This window comes from Sciurus vulgaris (genome assembly GCF_902686455.1).
Source record: "Sciurus vulgaris genome assembly, chromosome: 7".
NCBI lineage: Eukaryota > Metazoa > Chordata > Mammalia > Rodentia > Sciuridae > Sciurus > Sciurus vulgaris.
In genome coordinates this window covers 92,904,296-92,928,779 of record NC_136467.1, presented here as the reverse complement: position 1 = coordinate 92,928,779, position 24,484 = coordinate 92,904,296, and the positions used below count along the sequence as shown (strand labels likewise).

The window sequence follows — 24,484 nt, the reverse complement described above, 5'->3', positions numbered from 1 at the left end:
ACATTTTGTAGAATCAGTGTGAGATTCAGATGGCAAAGCCTGAGGTCAAGACAGTAAACCACAAACCTAATTTAAATGCTTAACTTGCTAAATTCAGTGAGACAGTCTGGATACCAGCATACAATGCTTTCAGTCTTTAGAGGAGGCTCTGAAAGCAGAAGATTTAGCAATTAAAAACAAATGTACATTTAGTACAGTGATACAGAAGTGGCATGAAAATTGATGGAGCATTTCTACTTAATCTGGGCATTTAACTATGTTAAGATGTTTGCAAAAATCAGTGATGTTTGCAAAAAAATTTTAGGGATAGTAATTACTTTTTTTTAGCTGGTGATGTCTTTTCATTTGCAAATTTGTTTCTGGGAAAGTTTGAATGTTGACTTTTTGGAAAATGACTTTTTTTTTTGCAGCACAAAGGTCATTCTTAAATGTCAAACATCATGTGGTGGTTGTTTGTGTTTCTTTCTTTCTTTTTTTTTTTTTTTAATGTCTGGAAGGATATTTTTTTTCCAGACTTGTTTTTGAGGTCAATCTAGTGTTCTGGGTTAATGGGAAATTTTGGTTCTCTGAAACCATAGGGTTTGATCAAAACATAGAGCCCTGCTACATAGAAAAGTTAAGTTCTTGCATGATTCAGTTGTGACCTTTTTAAGTGATTAACAGATTTGTCTGGTAAAGGAGTTCAATTCTTTCTCAGCCATTTACTAAGAATTGAGTACTGTTATGAGAATTCTATTCTTTTATTAAAATTGGAGTCAAAAATCTTTATGGTCTGCAGAGGACATCAAAATTAATGCCTTTTTAGCTTCAGTAACTTATGGAATGAATATAAAAATTTCTCTAACTTTTTTTCATGCTTCTTCCATAATGAATCTATTGTGGCTGGGTACTCACATTTTTAAATGCTTCAATTAAAATGTAAATTCATCTTATTCATGTTCAATAAAGAAAATTTCGGTAGAGGCAAAATTAAAAAGGCATCTGGTTGCCAAGGGTGAAAACATTAGTGAAGAAGCAGTATGATACATTATTCACCATGAAAGTATTTTCATTATAACCAACTCATGTTAATGACACCATAAGATTGCCCTCTTTTTTAGGGCATCTTAATATCAATTCACATTGTGAGGCTCTTAATTTAGCATGTTCTGCTTCCCATGGAATATCAAATAAAACCTACAAAGCAGTTGGAAGGGACCTACAGCTGAGATTTTAAAACCTTGAGCACACATTCACCTGATTAACTCCATGAAGCTGTGTATTCCAATTTAGAGAAGTAAACTATGCAAAATGCAGGAATATAAAATTCATTTTAAGTTCAAAGGAATCTTTGTGGTGCTTTTAAATATATGCCCTTGTGCTTGAGAGTATAGTTTAGGCATCAGTTAGACATGATTTTTTTAAAATAATCTTTTAAGCAGTTCTAGGGACTGATCCCAGTGCCTCACACATGCTAGTCAAGGGCATTCCCACTGAGCTATATCCCCGACTCTCTTCATTTTGACACTGGGTCTCATTAAGTTGATAAGGCTGGCCTGGAACTTGCAATCTTCCTGCTTCAGTCTCCCAAATCCCCAGGATTACAAGCATGCATTACCACATCTGGCTTATATGTGATTCTTTTGAGTTCCAGATTCCAGATATTTTAGCTGTGCAATGATAGCCAAGTAACAAAACCTAGTAAAATCTCACCATCTGACTATGTAAGATAGGAATAGTAATAGGACCTAGTTCATGCAGAAAATAACACTCTTTCCAATGAGTGTAATGTGTACTTCATTGGAAAGAATTCCAGCCATGTAGCAGAATGAGCTGATTTGGAGAGACCCAAACCTGTTAAAACTCATAACCATGCTATGTAAAATGTAATGACAGAAAAAATTAGCCAAACTCAACAGAAGAGCATTTATTTTTTTTTAATTTGGTATTTAATTTTTTTAATCAAGAACCCAGGGCACTTTACCACTGAAATATATCCCACCCCTCCTTATTTTTTATTTTGAATCAGGGTCTCACTAAATTGCTAAGCCTGACTTCAAACTTGTCATCCTCCTACCTCAGCCTTTAGTCACTGGGATTAAAGGCATGGACCACCATGCCTGGCCTGAAAGGGAAACTAATAAGAGTCATTAAATATAACAGTCACGAAAAAAAGACAAAAGACTAAAGACAAAATATTAAGGACAAGTTGGTCACTTTCAATTGTTTTAAACAGTTATAAACTCTTAATGGGATCTCAGTGCTGGTGTTTGTGCAGGAGAGTATCCTCAGCCTGTGTGTGTGTTTGGACAACTAAAATCAATCCAAACTTCATGAAGCTTGGGCCCTGGAAGGACTATTCCTTCTGTAAAAGGAGGTCCAGAAAAATACCTGAAAATACTAAGAAGGAATTTTATCTTTTGCCTGAAGTTTTGGATGAGGGAAAAAAATAAAATCCCCACCCAAAACAAAACAGCAACAACAATAAAAACAATTTCCAGCATATGCAATGAAGGTTGGAGAGAGAATTTATACTTTTATTGTGACACAAATAGCCAACACTAATTGCTGCAGAAGGACCATTTACTTTGAGGCCTTATGTGAGTTTTACACAAGATGAACACTCCAAAATAATAAAATTAAATAAAAAAACAAAATCAACTACCAAGGAAATAGAATGTATGCAGAGAAATCAGAAGTACAACACAGACACATTAAAGAATGAGAAAAAACAAACTATGAAAAGAGATACATATAAAATAATTTTCTGAGGAGTAGTAATAGTAAAAAGCAAATAGTAATAAAGAAGGAATAAATATTAGAAGAATGCAGAAGAAAAATTGACTTGGAAAAATAAAACTACTAAAATTAAGCATGTAATCATTGAAATTTAAAACTTTAATAAATTAATTAAAAGCTATAATGTGTATATTATCAAAGGAAATGGTTGTGGATTGATAGAAAAGCATCTAAAATATAATATAATTGAGACAATGATATTGTTCAATAATATAATCTCTCCTCTTCCCTTCTCTTTCCTCCTTCTTTATTCCAAAGTAATTTCAATCACCTATAAGATACAAGATACAGAAATAGTCAGATATTTCCAATGTTATGAAGTTTCCTGTTTAGTAGAGTGGTGAATACAATTATTAAATAAATAAAAAAGCTAACAAATCAGAGACCTTTGTAAGTCCTTGATAGGGAGTTCTAGTTAAATTTTAGTGACAGCATAGCTACTTTATGTTTGGTAGTCAGGTTGCACTTTTATAGGCAGTGAAATGGTAGCTTGGATAAGAAAGAGAAGAAGGAACCAGGCAGCAGTGATTACAAGTTTTCCAGTTAAAGAAATCAATTAGAGCACAGGAGAAATGAATCATGAATTTTTAAGAAACTAAAGGAAGGCAGATGTGGTGGAGGCATGGTGAGTGCAAGGGAAAAGGAAGCAGGACAATCTTAGAGATGTAGGCTAGGTCGGGCTATATAAGGCTCCCAGTCAGAGCCAGGAGGAGTTTGTTATTTTATCTGAAACACTTGAGAGACATAAAAGGACTTTGAGGAGCTTTGCATAGATCTGTCCACCTACTATGTAGAGCATGAATTCTAAACAGGAGCAGAAGCCATGGTCCTGTGTACAGTAGCCCAAGTGATAGAGGTTAGTGGGATGTGGAACAGAGTTGCAATGATAGAGATGAGACACTGACAGATCTATAAAATATTTTAAATGGAGATATGATAGTAGTATAAAACTGATAGGAAATGGAGTTAAGACAAAACTATGAATCAGTAAAATTCTGGAAATGAGAAATAAATCCATGTAGGAATTATCTCTATGATACACATTTGTCACACAGTCACTGCTTAAACATTCCAAGTATCAAGAGATAGGTACATTCAAGGACTACCCATTTATTTTTATGCATCTTACAATGTTAGAAAGTTCCTCCTATGGATCTGACACATTTTTAACTCTTTTCTAATAAACCATATTGTTCATTTATTTCTAATCCTGTGCTTCGTGTTCAGTTTCCCAGTTTCCAAATATACAAAGACTAATAATATTATTTTCCTTAGGTTATCTTTTCCCAAACCTAATATTCTCAGGTTTGGGAATATTGGTTTGTTTGAAAGCCAAAACATTATATTTATTTTTTATTGGTTCCTTTTAGTTATACATGATAGTAGAATCCATTTTTTAACAAAATTATACAAGAATGAATTATATCTTATTCTAATTAGGACCCCATTCTTGTGGATGTGCACCACAGTGGAATTTACTTAGGTGTTTTCACATACATGTTAGGTATTGTCATATATGCACACAAGAAAATTATGTCAGACTGATTCCACTGTCTTTCATATTCCTACCTCCATCCCTTCCCTTTATTCTGTTTTGTCTAATCTACTGAATTTTTCTTCTTTCCCTACTCTCTTTATTGTGATTTAGCTTTCACATATAAGCAAAAAAATCGACTTTGGGTTTTGGGGATTGGCTTATTTTGCTTAGCATGATATTCCCCAGAAACATTCATTTATGAACAAATGTCAAAAATCATTCTTTATGGGTTAGTAATATTCCATTGTGTATATATACCATAATTTCCTTATCCATTCCTCTGTTGAAGGGCACCTAGTTTGGCTCCATAAATTAGATATTGTGAATCATGCTCCTATAAACATTGATGTGGCTGTGTCACTGTAGAATGCTAATTTTAAATCCTTTGGATATATGCCAAAGAGTGGGATAACTGGGTCTAATGGTTATTCCATTCTTAGTTTTTTGAAGAATTTTCATACTGCTTTCCGTAGTGGTTGCACCAATTCTCACTCCTACCAGCAATGTATAAGTGTACCTTTTCCCCCATATCCTCATAAACATTTATTGTTACTCTTATTCTTGATAATTGCCATTCTGACTGGAGTGAGATGAAATCTCATTGTAGTTTTAATTTGCATTTCTCTAATTACTAGAGATGTTGGAAAAATTTTTCATATATTTGTTGAACATTCATATTTCTTTTGAGACAAGAATCTCTTTGTGTGGCACTTGTACCTATAATTCAATATTGAAGTCTGATTATTTGAACTTGCCCTAGATTTCTTACTAGATTCTATTCACTACAGTTCCTTATCCATTGGGCACTTGAAAAAAAATTAATAACCCTGACACTAAACTGGAATTTTTGAGACAGTTCTCATTCCTCTTCTCTCCCTTTGTGTTCTGAGCACCCTTCTTTACATGTATTTTACTTTTTAAATATGTCTCTTTAAAGACTGAAGACCACAACTAAGTGCCAAGGAGTCCAAAAGTCCTGAATTTGGTGCTGCAAAAAATGCAATTAAAGTTTAAATGAGATTTGGTAGAGCTTTACTGTAGTGTTGGCTCATTAGGCTTTACTCCTCAAAAAACAACAAAAACAATAACAACAGGTAACAGTGTAACCACTTAAAAAATATCTTAAACCAAGTATATTCCAGCTGAGAAGATGCAATTAAGCACAATCCTCTAGTAAAGAAATGTGGAATATATAGTTTTAAAGAAATATTATAAATAATTAGAAAATATCAGAATAGTTTTTAAACCTACAACATAAAGTTAAACATTTTTCCTTCAGAGAATCAAAAGCATTATTATTTTTTTCACTTCTTGAGTAAAGTGAGGAAAAGGTAATGAGAGGAGTACCTCCTTTAAAAGTTTGGGTGGAGGAGGAAAAATGTGTAAACTGAGGTAGGGAAGGATCTGACATGTAAAAGATGCCATCCTTAACCACACTTGCCCATCACTGGCCATCAGTCTTGTGAAAGTTCAGTCTTGGCGGGATGAGTCAACAACTCAGGAATCCTTGCAAGATTATCTTAGGATTCTTACATGGTTCAGAAAAGACAAAATCAGCTGGAAGTTCATTTTTAATGGATATTACCAATTTGAGCCACACAACCACCAAGATTAGAATGTCAACCTGAAACCTTATCAAGGTGTTTCCAAATACTTCAGTCTTCTCAGGACCACCTTTAGTACAAATTTCAACAAAGCACTTGGTTTGAGCTACCAGGTCATTTAGGTCAAAAAATTCAATATCTTTGAGGGCAGGGTTGCATATCTTCCTGTCCTGCTACCTGCCCGTATATGTCAGTTCTATTATCAATAATGGCTTTGCATTTGACTTCTGGGATTATTCTCTTTATTCTCTCTTGTCAAGCTTAACATGACATCAGTCTTCCTTTTCTTTAATTTCCTCCCTTTAAAAATAATCTAACCATGTTAAATATACTTTTAATAAAAGTTGACTGGAGTGGAAAGACATATTTCACACCAGCAGGGTATATATACTTAAATAGTACTGTTATCAATGTTGCTTTTGAAATCCCTTCCATAAAGAACCTATCATGGAACTGGGGATATAGCTCCATCACAGAGCACTGGCCTAGCATGGGGGAGGCCCTAGGTTCAACCCCTAGCACCACCAAAAACAAAACAAAAACAAAAACAAACAAACAGAAAAACTATCAGGGTATTCTCCTCCAGTGTTATATCCCCACATTTCTCTGGACTCCTCTCTCTTTTCATTCCTCAGCAGTCCTCAATAAGCCTCACCTTCTCTTAATCTCTGCCCAAGTAAACTTTAAATTATTACCCTGTTATTACCAAAATAACCCCTTTATTTTATAACCTTCAGCTTTTTAAATCAAGCCGTTAGAACCTATCTTTATGTAGCCCAAGTGGTCCATCAAAATATGTTGATAACCTATGACAGCTTTCTGCACTTTTACCACTCATCTTATTTTTACTTTGCTACTTATTTGTTCAACAAATGTTTACTTGAGGCACTCTGTGTTGGTTAAGAAATGTACAATTAGAAGCAGCTATCCCAAGGGAAATGATGAACTTGTTTTCACAAATGCTAAGTTTCCCAACAGAATTTGTTGTTGGCACTTAGCATAGGTAGTCTTGAAGATGTGGATGGGCTTATGAGAGGAGAGATGGTCAGCCATTGATCTCAAAGTCATACCCAAATCTGTAGGTGGGATTTCTTAGGGAGAGAATGTTGGGGCATAACATCAGGGAAAATTCACCTATAGAGGAACAAGAATTAATAAGGCAATGAAAGAGACAAGGAAAACAGTCAGAAGGAACAAGAAAATTAAAATCCTGCCAGCTTAGAAAACCATAGGGAGATGGGTTTCAGGAAAGGTTGTGGGCTGGGGAAGGGTGAGAGGTTGTCAACTGCTGAAGCCATCAAAATGCACCTGAAGGTTTCTAAGAGGCAAAACATTTTCAAGAGAGCAGTTTCATTCAAGGAAGGAAGTTTGATGTAAGATCACTTGACATTATTGGGTGAGTGGGAAGCAAAGAACCAGAGGACACTCTTTTGAAAAACTCTGTCACAAGGAAGAGAATTGTTCAGAGAATGAAATGGAAAGGAATGTTTTGCTGTCACTCTTCAATAGTCAGAGAAATCAGGAGCTCAATTTTTCCAGCCCAGGGAAAATTCTTAGTGAGTATGTAGAGGGCTCAGATGAAATTACAGCATGAGGCAACTCAGAATCTCAGCAACAAACATAAAAAGAAACAAAGAAATGGAAAATTTGGCTGAAGAGAGAAATACATTCCAGGTCCTCTGCTAGTGTGCTTGTCCTTGAACTGAAAGGGAATGCAGAGTACCTAGTCAGCTGAACGAAGACCAATATCTAGACATACTGGCAAAATTTCAGAACTCCTAAAATGAAAAGAAAAATTCTAAATAGCTTCTAAAAGTAAATTCTCTTACAAGATTTCTCATGTACAACACTGGATACCAGGATTCAGGGAAAGCATCTTCAAAGTTCAGTAAGAAAAAGAATTATTGACCCTACATTTTTAGGCCTACCCAAAATAATATAAAAGTGTGAGGAAGAGATAAATCAATTTTAGATTCATTCTCTACTGAAGAATATACTTAAACAAAATGAAAAGTGAATCCAAGAAAGAAGAGAAACAAAGGAACTAAGAGATCTAATAGTTAAGTCTGAAGTATTGAAACAGTGTCCAAACATAGCTGTATGGATATGACAATGATGTAAAGGCAGAAGAAGGGACAGCATACCCAGTTTTGTCTTGATTTGGAAGAGTGTAGTTGCTGATTAGTTAAAGAGATTGATAGAGTAAAAGAAATCTTATATACCTATGTCAGGAATAGGATAAAATATTTTTGAACACTTTGAAGAGGTTACCTAGAGACAAACACATAACATTAGAAATTCCTCAAACTGCAAAAAAAGATTATAAAGGGGGAAAATGAAGAAATAGCAAGAAAACATGCTAAAGAGAAACTCTAACATAAGAGAAGAAATAGGTGAATGAATATAAATGGATTTAATTTCCTGTTTAAAAGAAGATGGGTTTTTAAAAATCCATCTCTCTCTTTCTCTCTCTTTTTTTCTCTCTCTCCCCTTGTGTGTGTGTGTGTGTGTGTGTGTGTGTGTGTGTATTAGATACCAGTTTTTAAAACAAAATAGTAGTAAAGGGATCAAAAGAAAATATAAACAAAATAAGGTAGACAAATGTACCAACAAAGCAGGGATGATATTAATATCAGACAATGTGCAAAAGAGTCAATAGGAAAAACATTAATCAGGATAAAAAGGGATGCTGAATATTCATAAAAATCAGACCAAGAAGATATGACTTTATTGTTTCCTATGCTACATTTAATGTGAAGTAAGTCAGGATGAATATTTGGGAAAGATTAGTGATAATATCCATCAAAATTTGAATTATACTTTCTCACAGTAAAACCACATCAGGAATCTCTATGGTAGTGAACATTTGAAGGCCTCATAAATGTCCAGCAATAGGAAAACAAAGGGGAATGGTGTTTTAAAATGTGTGTGTGTGCATGCCTGTGTATTTTTTTTTTTTTGGTTAGTTTTTAAAAATAAATATATTGAAAGGCAAAACTAGAGAATAGAATGAGAAAAGCAAATTCTTCTCTTCTGTGGTATTGAAGACTATATTAGCATAACAAAATCTAATTAAAAATAAAAGGAGAGAAAACTCTAAAGCTAACTTAAGACTATGATATTGTTTGTGTCCACAGTTTTAATTCAAATGGTCCTCTTAGCCAAGTTATATTGAATAATATTGATGATATGCACTTAAATTAGTTTTATCTGAAGCAATCTATGAAATGAAAGAATGAATCAAAAATTATTCATCTGATAAATATATGAGTGACAGCTTATAATTAACCTTTTTGAAGGCTGTCTAGTTAATTTAATATTCATGTAATAATTCATAAGCCTTAAGTACCAGAATAGAAATGTGCAAAATTTTCTCTTGCAAAAAAGAAAAAAAATATTTGTTATATTCACTGCAATATCTCAGTGTCTAGATCCCCTACAGAATGTAATTGGTACTTGTTTAACATCCATTGAGTTTATGAAATTATTCTCAAATGCCTTTGAAAACATCCTTCTTTAAAATTTCCCTCTCCAATGTAGATGGTTATATATTTAAGGATTAGGCAATCTGAGATCCCATGCACAGAAAATCTTGATTTAGTGCTTAGATATGGATCAAGATAATTGTTAATCATTGATTGAGAAAATTATTTCTTTGAAGCAACCAAACAGTGCTGTATGTTGCTGAGATTCATGTGGACGTGTACACATTCATGGAAGTCTGTGTATGGACTTATTAACGTAAATTGGTTAATGGAGTTTAGTCAGATCCTCTAGGCTTATTAGTCGTTGAGATAGCCCACAAGTTTCTGAAACAACTTCTGACCTGAGAAAATAATGTAATATAATGTAATTTTAGAGCCTAAAGAGACCTTAGGGATAATGCTCTCAGCAGCTCCATTTGCAAAAGAAACAGGTGCAGGAAATGGTCTTAACTATCTTTAGTATGTGAAACACTGCTTTGAAAAAGCTAATTGCTTTTATATCTCTATAGAATGCCACTTGAACTTTGATAGTAATAAGGATAATTTTTGAAAATAAATTTGAATATATGCCAATTGATTATAAGAATAGATTATATCCTAGAAAAATGCTGAAGATAATTGCCATATATCTTAATTTGTCCCTGAAAAATAAGCCTCAAGGTGAAAGTAATCATCAAGTTAGTGTTAGTTATTTTAGAAATGATTAGCACTATATATATGTCTTAGTATAATCATTTTCATTACAAAAGTCAGTTTTGATATTTCTTTCAGTAAGTATGTGTAATTGATCCTGCTTTACATTAAAACATTCTGTAATAAACTATAGAGATATAACAGCAGATAAATGATAAAAATTGACTAGAACTACTTCACTATTTTGAGTTTTACTATAAAGCACATTTCTGTATGAACATAATAGATAAGGTAAAGAATAGAAAAGAAACCCTTCTCTCTTACATACAATTACAAAAGTAAACCTTGAGAAAATCAGACTTTGGAACTCAATTGAATAAAATTGAAATGCAACAATGATGTATCAGATTTATCTGGATAATAATGTTTTATGAAAAAGAGGACAATTCATGGACTGCATCCAGTTTATGGATTTAGTTTTCGTTTTTTTTTTTTTTTTAATTATCTTTAATCTTTAAGACTCCAATTGAGATATAATATTTATTTTGTACTAATTATGTACTGATAATGTATTAACAGAAGTACTATAAGCAATCTATTAATTATTTTATGGAATATCTTTTCAAATTATTTCTTTCAGTAAGTGTATGTGTGTGTGTGTGTATGTGTGTGTGTGTACTGAGATTGCTTTAAATTAGTTTCTTTTCAATACTGGGAATTGGACCTAGGGACATTCTATCATTGAGCTTTTTATTTATTAAAAGCCCCTTTTATTTATTTGTTTTTTTAAAATTTTGAGATAGGGTCTTACTAAGTTGCTAAGACTGACCTTGAACCTGCAATCCTCTTGACTCAGACTCCCAAGTCACTGGAATTACAGGCATGCGCCCAGCACCCAGTTAACTTTTTCTATGCTATACTGCTGTAATGAATGAGAAAAAAAAAAAAAAAAAAAAACTTTCACAAATTTCAAAGTGTCAAATGAACATGAGCTTGAATTTAAAAACATAGAATTGTTTTTATTAAAATTTTTCAATAAATGTACATTACTACTATAGATGCAATGTATGAGTCAGAGCCATCAAAAATATCAAATTAAAGTATGCCTTTTTTAAAGCATGGACTTTCTTATAAAATCATTTTTCCTCAAACATTTTGGGGCACTTCACATTCTTTTTGCCAACAGTTTGAATTTAGTGATCCAAAGATAGACTCAAACCTGCCATAAATTGGAGATCGCCAGTTTTTGTGTGGTTCTGATCAGGCACCCACAGGGTACCTCTGCCTGCTTACCTGAACTTAGGAGCTATCACTGAGTTGTCTACCAAACCTCACTGTGGAGAGTGGTGACAGAGGATGGGAGAGCAGTGACTGAGATTGGAGGTCTCTAATGACCTCATGGCTGTGGCAAGTCCAGTACCTGGGAATGTTTCTGTGCAAGGGCATAGGATGCTTTAGCTGCTGTGGCATTGCCCTGCATGAGGAGGCTCTGCGCAAGACTCCTGTCAGCTCTGACCTTGATCTCAGGTACACAGTTCCTCAGAAGGAAGGGATTCTTAGGCTAGACAACCACAATGTTTCACCAACTCCTCTGCTTCTTCACTTCCTGCCCACCTTTTACAGTAACTTTAAACAATAGACTTTCTTGAAAGCTACACCAAGCTCCTAAGGCTGCACATTGCAACTGTGGAAAAGCTACACACATGTTCTAGTTTTTGTAACTTTCCTGAATACAAAGAATAATGCTTGCATAGTCTTTAACCTGATAATGAGACATATATAAATAAAGATTGCTGGAATAACTCTTTAGATCTGCATCTCCATCAGAGAGCAGAGCTCCACCTGATTCCAGCTTAGCCTTCAAAATTTGTGTCTGTGAATCTTTTTTTTTCCCAAGGCCCTTGCTGGACCTGTGCTGGTCACAACACCTCACCTGCATCTAATCACAGTTCTCCATGAACAGTTGCAATAGCCTGTTAGTAATCTGTGCTACTTTAATGTTTTCCCCTTCTATTCTCCATTCTTCAATTAATGTAACATACCTGAAATTCAAATCAAACCTTGATTACAAATATCTTGTGTAAAAACCTTCAAAGTTTTCACATTTAATCAGATATAGGTAAGTTCCACCGTTCTTAGTGAAGCATGAGAGGCTTTCTGTTGCCCTCATACCCTCTCCTCCTAATGTCTTCAGGAACATCTCTTACCTCTTCACATACTTCATATTCAAATAGTTACTACCAATTTGTGCCAGGCGCAATGGCATGTGCCTGTAATCCCAGCTACTTGGCAGTCAGGAGGATTATAAATTCAAGAACTGTTTGGCAATTTAGTGATACCCTGTCTTCAAAATAAATATTAAAAATTAAACCACAAAAGGGCTGGGGATAACACTCAGTGCTAGAGCATTTGCCTAGCAAGCATGTGGCCCTGGGTTCAATCCCTCTACCACAAATCATCATCATCACCATTATCATCCCCACCTTCTGGTTCACCTAGTCCTCAACCTGGTCTTGCTTCAAATCTCAACATTCTCCAAACACACATTTCTCAAGTTGCTTGATCACTTTGAGGCCCATCATGTTCCCCTCAAGGACAAAACAAAACAACAATACTATGACTAGTTGAATTATTTTTTGTTGTTTTTGTTTTGTTTGTTTCCAGGAAGCCTGAAAGGCATGTCTCTATCCCTCCTACAGCAGTGTCCCCTTCCTTTGGAAACCCTTGTAAAAATTACTCAACACAAGGAGAATTTCTTTGTGGACCACAAAGCTTGGCAGGAAAGAAACCACTCCAGGTTCTACTTTTGAATATATGGAAATGATTTTACCCAGGGACAGTTCAGTTTATTTTCTTATACATCAGATTCTCCAACATTTTTGGGGGGTAGGAGGGGATTGAATTCAGGGGCACTCGGCCACTGAGCCACATCCCCAGCCCTAGTCCTTGAATTTTTAATTTAGAGACAGGGTCTCACTGAATTGCTTAGTGCCTTGCCATTGCTGAGGGTGGCTTTGAACTCATCATCCTCCTGCCTCAGCCTCCCAAGCTGCTGGGATTATGGGCACGCACCACCGAGCCCAGCAGATTCTCTGAGATCTTGTTAGGCCACTTTCCCAGTAAGGTTATTAAATTCTTATGAGAGTTTGGTCTCCTATAAAAGGTGCTAGAGCTTTAAGAAAGCATGCTATTACCACCGGTGTGCTGATGCGAATCAATAAGGGAAGAGATTCAACCAGTTTACCTTGGAAATGGAATTTATCATTTATGTGTTTCTATATTTATTTTCCTCCTCACCAATAAAGAGAATTGTATTTCAAGCAGACCATTTCTACTGAATTATAAGAATCCAATAGCTGTCTCAAAAAGAGATGAGATCATAAAATGCTATTGGATAATAAGACATATTTACAAATAATTCCTACATGATTAAGCACATAGATGATTTCTTACATGGAAGAGTATGTCCAACTTATTAACATTTCTCAGAAGGCAAACAGAATAAACAAAAAAGTCACGATGTAAGGATTTATACCTCAAATTTCCTGGAATCACTGAAGATACTTTATCAGTAATTTTCAAATTCATTGTATCATGAATTTTTAAAAATATCCTGTCATTATATATAATTATGTTCCTATTTGTAATAAAGATAAATTATAGTATAGCATCATTGTGTTAAAATATATACACTTAATATATTTGTTGAACATTTCTATAAAACATTTTATAAGTTACATAATTTAACAACTTCACTGAAAGTTCAGAACATTTTCAACTTTTCTATAAACGTAGTGTGTCCTTTGACTATTTCATGCATTACCGATTTTTAGAAGTGCCATAAATTACCCATCTATTTAGCAGTCATAGCCAGATCCCTAAAAATCATTTCTGTAGGAGTATTTTGAAAAGAAAGACTGTTTTGTTATTGTAACAAACAACATCTTAGTCCTTCTAGTCAGATATTTAACTCTGACAATGGATCTAAACAATAATTTGTAGGAAAAGAATATCAGCTAATCTCTTAAATTTTCATGATGAATTTCTTATATTCCTGCTATTTTTAAGATGTTTTTACTTTTTAATGTAAATGTTGTCTAATATTTGTTATTTGTTACATAAATTTCAATCTTAAATTCTTTGGAAGTTGTTGTCTATCCATTTATTCTATTTCTTTTGGTTCTTAGGGAAAATAAACTGATGTTTTCAAGATCACTGATAAAACGGTTTTAAGTATTCTTCATAATTTCAACTAATGATGTATAATTCTAAAATTCCAATTTCTAATAATTCATACTAGTTCTAGAAATATTATTGATTGTGAAGACTGCAACCCTTACCCCTCTCACCTCTGTCTTTTCACAAAAAATTTGGCCTACTGAGTGAGAAAATGCAATTTTCAAGTCTTCTCACATTTCAAAGAAATATAAAAATCAAAATAAACTCTCAGAACCATCATTTGACCCAGCTATCCCACTCCTTGGCCTATTCCCAGAGGACTTAAAATCAGCATCCTACAGTGATGCAGCCACATCAATGTACATAGCTGCTCAACTCACAATAGCCAAAATGTGGAACCAACCTAAATGCCCTTCAGTTGATGAATGGATAAAGAAACTGTGGTATATATACACAATGGAATATTACTAAGCCATAAGGAATAATAAAATTATGGCATTTGCAGGCAAATGGATGAAATTGGAGAATATCATGCTAAGTGAGATAAGCCAATCTCAAAAAACCAAAGGGCAAATGATCTCGCTGATAAGCAGATGATGATACATAATGGGGGGTGGGAGGGAGGCAAGAATGGAGGAAGACGGGACTTTAACAGAGGGAAAACAGGGGTGGGAGGGGTGGGGGGAAGGAAAAAACAGAATGAATCAAACACCATTTCCTTATGTAAATGTATGATTACACAAATAGTACTCCTCTACTTCATGTACAGAGAAACAAGTTGTACCCCTTTTGTTTACAATAAAAATAAACAAAAAATAAACTCTCAGAAATCAGATACTTACCAAAATGCCTATGATCTAAGTATCTCCCAACTACATTATGCAGAAAAAAAATTTGCATGTGTGGGGCATGGTGGCCCATGACTGTAATCCCAGGGACTCGGGAGGCTGAGACAAGAGGATGACAAGTTCAAAGTCAGTCACCTTAGTGGTGAGGCACTAAGCAATTCAGTGAAACCCTGTCTCTAAATAAAAAGTACAAATAGTAGGGATGGAGATGTGGCTAAGTGATTGAGTGTCCCTGAGTTCAATCTCTGATACTGCTCCCTACCCCCCCAAAAAAGTTTGCATGCAAAATCACTATGCCAATTTTTTCTAATAAATGTAAAAATTAATGAAGAAATTCCATCACTTTTACTCCTTCCTAAATGTGAACCTAGAATATATCAAATCTAATCCATATTTCAGAGAATATCTGGTTACCTAACAGAATTTACTTGTCTATACCACCTTAAACCAAGTAGATGATAGAATTTTTCTCCTGCTAATATGTCATGTGTTCAATACTTTCTCCTGTGAGATTTTTAAAAATTTTTTAAATTTTATTTGTTCTAATTAGTTGTACATGACAGTAGAACAGTAGAATGCATTGATACATTTTGATAAATCAGACATAAATACAGTGTAATATCTTTTTTTCTGATTATACCTATTGCAGGATCAAATCAGTCATGCAGTCAGTCATACAAGTACATGAGGTAATAATATCTGTTTCACTCTATCTCATGAGATTTTGACATGTGAGATCTCATTTCAGTTGTCCAGCTGCAGGACTTAAAAGTTGTGTTTTCTCTTTGGAGCTATATTAGCAAACCATGGTAGTTAAGGGTATTTAAGATTTTGAGAAATTGATATGAGTCTCAAATGTTGCTTAACATTTTAATTAAAAGAAATAAATACAAGCTGGGAGTGTTGGTCCATGCCTGCAATCCCAGCAGATTGAGAGACTGAGACAGGAGGATGACAAGTTCAAAGCCAGCCTCAGTAAAAGTGATGTGCTAAGCAACTGAGTGAGACCCTATCTCTAAATAAAATACAAAAATAGGGCTGGGGATATGGCTTAGTGGTCAAGTGCCCCTGAGTTCAATCCCTGGTACCAAAAACAAAGAAAAAAAAAAAGAAAGAAATATATATTTCAAACTATTTGGCTATGCTTGAGGCTTAGGACTTGAGATTTATAATATCAGAAAATGTTTATTTTTGTAACTTTACTGCCTAACTCATATTAAATAATTAATAAAAACTTATTAAGAATACAGGTTTGTTTTAGAGATGCATGGTTTAATTTCTAAACATGGTCATATTTTAATAACAACCTGAATATGTTTATGAATAACAATACTATAATAACTTGACAGCAGGAATTGTTGACCATCATAATCAGACATAACTAATTTTCAAGTACTTAACTGAGAAGTTTAATATTACTTATTGAACTGTTCATCAAGCAAGGTAAAGGAACCATTTTAGATACATAGAAATGTGCATTTTGGAACAGGCAATATTTAACACAATTTTTTTACTCAATAAATTTAGAACCCTGGTTATACAGAAAGCAGAAGGTGATTTCCAAATTCATAAGCCATACTTCCCATCCCTTTGATGTTGGTCATCTAGTTGGAGAAATAAGACTCTTAATCTAATAGTTAAAACAAAAGTTCATTATTGGACAAATTAGGGAAGGCCGAACAAACTAGGAAGGCAGAGGCTCTCGTTTGATGAGGAGGCAGTTCATGGGAGTGGTGTCTTTGGACTTGGAATTGGAGAAGTTCTCTTGTAGGCATGGCTAAAGAGCAGGTCTTTCTTTTGAAGGGAAACAAAGGTGAGGAAGGGTATAGCAGCTTGACTAGTATCTATGACAATCAGTAGTGTAGCTTGGCTCTAGGGTATAAGCAAACACTGAGAGTTTGTTGAGAAGCAGTAATAGCCTGAGCCTGGATAGTTTTGTGGAAATGCAAAGAAAAGTTGGCTAAAAATGTGGAGCTAATACATACTCTTAAACCAAACTATAATAATTACTGTTACCTACTGATCTAATGATCTGCTTGTCCATATTTTTAAATGTGAACATGTGGTAAAATAACCAATGAAAGTGGATTTTTTTTAACCTTTTGAAGAATTCAATCACATAGTATTTTAACCCTTTATTTCCAGACAAAAACTTCATAATTGAAAATTGATTATCAAGAGTCAAGATTAAAGTCTATTTGTTTCTTAATTATCTCCTACTTTGTAATTCTGAATGAGAGAAGAGAAGATAAAAAAAAAAAACTAGACTTAAGGCAAAGACTTTCAAGGCCTTTCTTTCATGTAACTTTGATTGTATCTAACTTTCAGTGACTACACCTTTTTATTTTTCTATTTTCTATTTGTTTTTCCCCTGGTATTGAGGATTGAATTCAGGGATCATCTACCAGTGAACTACATCCCCAGCACTTTTTATTTTTGAGGCAGTGTCTTGGTGCATTGCTAAGTCAGGCCTCAAACTTATGATCCTCTTGCCTCAGACTCCTGAGTAGCTGGAATTACAGGCATGCACCATCACACTCTGCAAGACTACTGCTTTTTAACAAGAAGCACAGTGAAAGGTTATCTGAGAAGATATCCCAAAACATGGAAGTCATCATCAGTCATTTGGACTTTATATATGAACTGTTATTTACCTACTACTTCATTTATACCATCAGCATAAAGATATAGGAAAAAATTGTATTTTCACAAGCCATGTACCATGTGCACATACACAATATTATGCTATACCTTATTTCATTTGATTTCATATCTTGCTTTTCGTTGCTTTCACCAAAGCAAGTCATCTTTTTATTTGGTTATGCTACTTTTCTTGTGTAACTAATGTAGTATATTATTTTTGCCAATATGAATCAACCATTCATGAAGAAGTTACTCAGAAAGCATCCGATGCTAAAGGTTTACTACAACCCACATTCACCACATGAGAGAACAAAGCAGGAACAATAGTTTGTTTTTCCCTAAGTTCGAATGATCCAATTGGCCTTTATTTTCATCAGAAATGAAAGCAATAATGTTATCATGAAAGAAAACATAAATGTTTTGAAAATAACCCATTGTGAGATATGGATGGAACCATGTTTATTGTTAAATCTTACCCTTCATAACAACTGTAGTAACAGGAAGATTTCTCATTTTCAAACACTTGGAATATGAACATTGGCAAAAGAAACTCGCTTGACTAGCTAAGAGTTGGCATATATCAATTACAAATTTGAATTCTCTTAGATGTGAATAATAGAGTTAGAATATTCAAAAAATACCACCATAGTGTTGTTTTTCCACTGGAAAAAAATTATTAGCATATCTTATATCTTACAGAGAATTTAGTTATACGGCAACTTACATTAATCTACGTTTCTAAAATATAATTTTTCAGATAAGTTATATTACTAAAAATAATCAACTATGCCATTTTAAACTTTTGGTTATATATGAATTATGTAATCAAGTCCATAAATTATTTGAGAATTTCTTTTCTTAAATACTGTAACCTATGATAAGGTATTGATGATAAACAGTTACCTCAGTAGAGAATATTGAAATTTAATTTGCATTGTAAATATTTTTGAGATCTGTAAGTCACTTTCCAGTGATAACATGAAGTTACTTAAATTCTATCTTGAAAAATAAATAGTTGACTAGTATTTATATTTCAGAAATCTTTAAAAATTTAACTTGACACTTTTAAAGTTAGCCCAGCAAGGTCTTCCTACATTACTCAAACACTTAAATTTCAGGTTCATACTCCCTGTGCAAATGAACCATTTTTCCTTAGAAGAGACATTGCAGATTATTTACATGCTGCCACTGAGTTCAATAATTGTCTTCTACTAGAACAGATTATATAATTACTCTGTACTTCAGAGGTAGACATGGAATGATTTTTTTGGTCTCATTTGCTCTCTCACTGTCAAAGCTACCTTAGTGTGAGCAGTAGAGTCCCAAACTGTTTTTTGGAAACATCTACTCTAAAATGCTGAAAATAATAAACATATATACAAAATACACAAATGGTAAATCGAAATGAAAAGAAAAATTACTACTAACTTCTTCTGTTCTTTTAGATCCAGAAACACTTCAATCGCATATAATAACTTTAAATATTTGATAGTGAATTAGTCTAGATATAACTCTCTAAATAGCCAATATCAAAAATCCTTAACATATATATATATATTAGGTATTTTTTATGAGCCTGATGAAAACTAGCTTAGCTAGCACATAACTATACAAATACATGAATAGAATGAAAGGATGTTGGGCAGTAATGGAAAATTGTGATGGATTTTATAAGCTCCAACCAACTGACATTTTATGAAAATTTCCATTTTCTACTTTGGATTCCATTTTCTACTTTGTATATTATCTAAACTAACAGAAATGAACATGCATTTAGATTTCTCAGGGGACATACCCTCAAGTAGAATATCTAGAAAGAGTTTCTGACAAGTCATTCTATTGAGTGTCATAGTTTATGCTGGAATTTACCAGAACAGACTAACAAGTGTACTCATCTTTTTTCCTTACATAAAGACAAGAGTTGATAGAATTACTGCTTACAAAATACATTGTAAAGTAAATTATAATAGTTTAACAGAAAAGTATTTAAAAGTTGATGAGAAAAAAAGTTAACAATAAGCTGATGACATTTTTTATTCCCCAAAACTTGACATTATTAGATCTGGTAACATATCCTCACTAATCATATTTCTCATGTATTAAAGACCTACTCTTTAGAGCTCAAAAATTTTCTCAGCATAAGAGAAAATACCACAATATCTTTCCCTTTAGGAATTCCCTTCTCCCTCTTATACTCTTATGAGCCAGAACCAACACATATTATATGCATTAGGTTTTGTTTTTTTATTAAAATTACTTTACAGCAACAGTTCAATAAGCACAAAACTCTCAGAATTTCAAGCATATGAATTTTTTAAGCATATGAATTTTTAAAATTATATTACATAGAAACTATTCTTTTTTTCAATTTTTTTTCCCCTCACTCATTTGCCTCTGAGATAGTTACAGAGTTTGGAAACTTTATTAAGAGTTTTACTATAAAAACTTTAAGTAAAACCTAGAATCCTTCTTTTTTTGATAAAGAGATAACATTGTTCTACATGAGATTAAGAGAACAGTGAGGAATTATTTGGGTTAGGGCAGGAAAGAATCAGAATTACCAGGGCTACCATTTTCTCTTGAGATTTTTAGGACACCAAGGGTAATCTCATCTTTGGAGGAAAATATAGTCCATCAGATGAATGTCTCAGGGAAGTTAGGTTACATAGACCTTTTCAGCCTTTTGACTCAGATCAAGTGTAGGAAAGCTAGGTTACAGAATGATTCATTCCTCTAGAAAAAGTACTGAAAACATGTGGGGTGATTTCTAGACAGTAAAGAGGCAGCTGCTATCCAGTCTGGAAGCTCTTTCTGAACAAACAACAGTTAACACTGTGGTTGTATTTTTTCTGATGTATTGCTCCAGAATATTATCAGAAACAAGTACAGTATTTCTGTTAATTACGTTGACTTAAAACCTGATGTGTCATTTCACTGACTGTTATTGTTTCTTGAAAACTTGTTCATGTTTATAGGTCCTCTGACTTGAGTTTAGAAATATTCCAAGCAGATCAGCCTAGAGCATTTAGAAATGTGAATTTAATCAGTAACTTCTAGGTATGCATAGGAACATATTGCATGAGACAGTAATGTAATTTGTGAGAAATGTCTACACACAAGCTTTCATATACCTTTATTCTGTCTTTAGAATTTGGAATGATGGGAGATCATACAATTAAAAGTCAGCGACCTCGATCTGTTCATGAAAAAAGGGTCCCTCAGGAACAAGCTGATGCTGCTAAATTTATGGCACAAACTGGTAATACGTTAGTTACATTTTTCTATTTATTGTTGTTAATTTAATGAAACCACTGCATGTTTTCATAATCTTTTGCTACACATTTGTCAGTTTTTGGAGCTGATTTTTTTTTGAGCCATTTATTTTTGTCACCAGTTAAAGTCCATAAATAAAGTAGCTGTGAATTGAAAAGTACACAAGAAATGTGTAAGAATTATTTTGTTTTCAGTATGGGACATTTAAGATTTACATATTATTGTTTGTTTATGTTAGTTAATCACTCAAAAAGTACCATTAAGCTTTAAAAGAAAGAAAACAGTTATTTCTTCAATAATTAATTGAGGTGGAACTTTCAAGAATTAGAATTTTAAATAGGACTTTAGATGATGATGAAATTTAACAAAATTCAAAGTATTGAATGTTTTTTCAAGTGTTGTACTATCTATAAATATTAGTCAATGGAGAACATGTATAGAAATTAGTTAGAACCCTTTTTGTAATTTAATATGTCATTTAAAAATCATTTAAAAAGAATTTTGTTATAGACTAAATACTAAATAGTTGTCTCTTAGTGTTATAATACAACTCCAGATAATTAAATGTCAACAAAATTAATTTATGATTTATAAAATTTATATTTATAAATCAACTAGATTATTTTTTAAAACTCTCCAATTATATATATACACATACACACACATACACACAAGACTGGAAACTATATTCTGTTAAATAATTTCTGAAATGCATAAATGTAAATATTCTGAATATCATACATTAAGCTATAGAGTTTGATCAAATAGATGAATTCATAATTTGGCTCATCATAATAAGTGGGCTATAATTCCATCTGATACATTGCATGTGAAATCTCCTTGGATGAAAAACTTTTAAATTTTATTATGAACATTTTCAGCTGTTGCCTTTATTTTAGGAAATTTAAATCTTAGAGTTTTGTTATTTTTTTATAAAATTTTATTCATTCAATCTTGACTATTTTAATGTTAGAAAAGTATCAAATACATGACCAACTTTCTGACATGATTATCAGACTGATTCTGATGATATTCCTCCCCAAAATACGTATTTCCTTCAGTTCACATTTTCTTATAGTAATATCTATTCAAAGCACAGCTCCCAATCTACAATGTAAGAATGCAAATGCTGTTTATGAATTGTGTTCTTGGTAATAGGTGAGTAGTAAATTTTAAGACATCAGTTGCAAGTGGGTCACAGGAAGTTTAGAATAAACTCTATAAGGAACATATTTTTAGTTGTTTAGAAATATATGTTACAGTCAATACAAAAATGTAGAACACTTGCTTATCTGGATAGCTTCTGGTACACCTTCTTATTTAAATGAAGGTGATTATAATTTTTACTATTTACTTGATCAAGTTCAACGATGATACCAGACTCAGGCAAATTTCCTTTGTCCTTAACAAGGAGCAAAAAATCTCAAATTCTGAGCAGATATCAGGAGATACTTGACTCTAAATCAAGGATAGGAATGGGCAGACTTAGTCTCATAGGCAGCATCTCATTGGGGCATTTCTGCAAGATTAGAGTGTCCTTTGTGCAAAAGAGGTGACGAATATTAGTTTACTGAAGTTCTTGAAAAGTGAGTCAGTGAGACAATAAAATGGAGAAAAATAGTTTTAAATTTTCAATAGTTTAGTAAAATTAGTTTATGCATTAAAAATTATGATATTTGGCCAGGAGTCTTTGTTCAAATTCAGTTTGGGGATGTGCCTATTACATATACCAAGAATAATCACAATTTGCACCCAAAACTCTTTTGGCAAATTCACACTTCAAGAAATATTGATTTTGTTAGGCAGAAATTACTGATTTCAAATTTTGCATTTATTCATTCTTTTCTCATCATTGTTTTATAGCTAATATATATTTGTAATAACACATGAATTGATAAATACATAAATCGCTTTTAAAATAAATTCGTGAGGAGTTTTAAAACCACTTCCCCATGTTGTTAAAAATGACTTAGAAAAGGCAATCAACTTCAGAATAAAGATTCTCAGAATAAAGGTGCTTGAATTAATGAATAATGAATATTTATTATTCCATTTTAATTCAAAGATAGTGTAAGCAAATATAAATACATGTATAATACCTATTTTAAAATTAAATTACTATAATAGTGGGATAAAACTCAAAAACTGAATTATTTTAATAATTTTTAAAATTTATAATTTGATCATATGTCATTATAACTAAAAAGAGAAGATCTTTTTCCTTAAATAGTTCTTGAATTTTTTTTTTAGGTATTAAGGTAGTCTAAATAAATACAGGTGTCACAGCAAAATTTTATAAATTAAGATTAATTTACAAAATTTCTCTATTTCTCTCATCAAAATATTCCCATTACGTATAAACAAATATAAAAATTTGCTAACTAATTTGAGAACAGGAATAATGCAATAGAGATAAATAAACATAAACCACAACATAATATTTTATATTAATCATGAAAAAAGAAAGCAAAAGCCATCACAGTTTATAATTTAAAAATTAATTCTCAGAATGAGTAACCTACTCTCCTGTATCAATGTGATCAATAAGCACTGTAATAAAACAAACAAACTTTGTAAAATAAGAGGGACAATTTTTAAAGTAATGCTTTCATGTAATGTTTTAACTATATCAAAATAACTTGATTATTTTTGTCAGTCCAATATTTAAGCTACATGAACTAGAACATAAATTATGATGGTCTGAGAGCCTCACACTATCTGATTAAGAGAAATTAAATTACAAAATGTAGATATAGATATTTAAGATAGACATCTAAATTAAATGCCAATAAGATGGCCTAAGACACCTTAATTACACTTACAATACATTTTAGCATCAGTCATCAAATGAATTTATAAACATGTTTAGAAAGGTAGTTTTTTATTACAACAGGAAAAACAGCCCATTTTAGGAATTCATCTGTTTTAGGAATACATTTATACTATCTAAAATAGAAAAATAAATTTAAAATTGTGCTCCTAATTTCATGATATTAACATACTAGCAAAATTTTATCTTAATATTTTGTTCATAATCTAAAATTTATTCTTACACATCTCATTCAATCCTCACAAAAAAGTTTTAAGGTAAACGTATTGCTCCTTTTATTGAAAAGATTCATAGAGAATCTTTTCAATAAAAGGAGAAATAAAGTTACTTTCTCAAAGTCACAGAGTCCAATAGCTCATCACACATAAGTCTTTTGACTTTAATTGCAAGACTTTTCCAGTTTCCTTTCATCTTTTGTTCCAAGATAAAGAGCCTTAATACTGGCTTAAATAATGAAGCCATCTACATGATCTTCAATACCCCTTCTCAGTTACAAGTTAGGACACTTTGTGTTATCCCCAAAGACACATATGTTGAAAATGATAGACTTTGTCTTATACTTCAGTATTCTAATGTCAGTATTTTAAAATACTTTCCTTATAAAGTATATTAACTATTTCTTACAATGACCCAATATACTCAACTAGAAGAGTATTCACACCTTTATGAAGATT

At 32.7% G+C, this 24,484-nt stretch overlaps 1 protein-coding gene across 1 annotated transcript in view; it reads left to right on the top strand.

Moving 5' to 3' along the window:
• ADGRB3 (adhesion G protein-coupled receptor B3) overlaps nt 1-24,484 on the top strand; it is a 684,429-nt gene that overhangs the window by 244,638 nt on the left and 415,307 nt on the right. Inside the window, 1 exon segment of the mRNA XM_079147374.1 lies at nt 20,856-20,966. Within this exon segment, the coding sequence (XP_079003500.1) occupies nt 20,856-20,966 (111 nt within the window).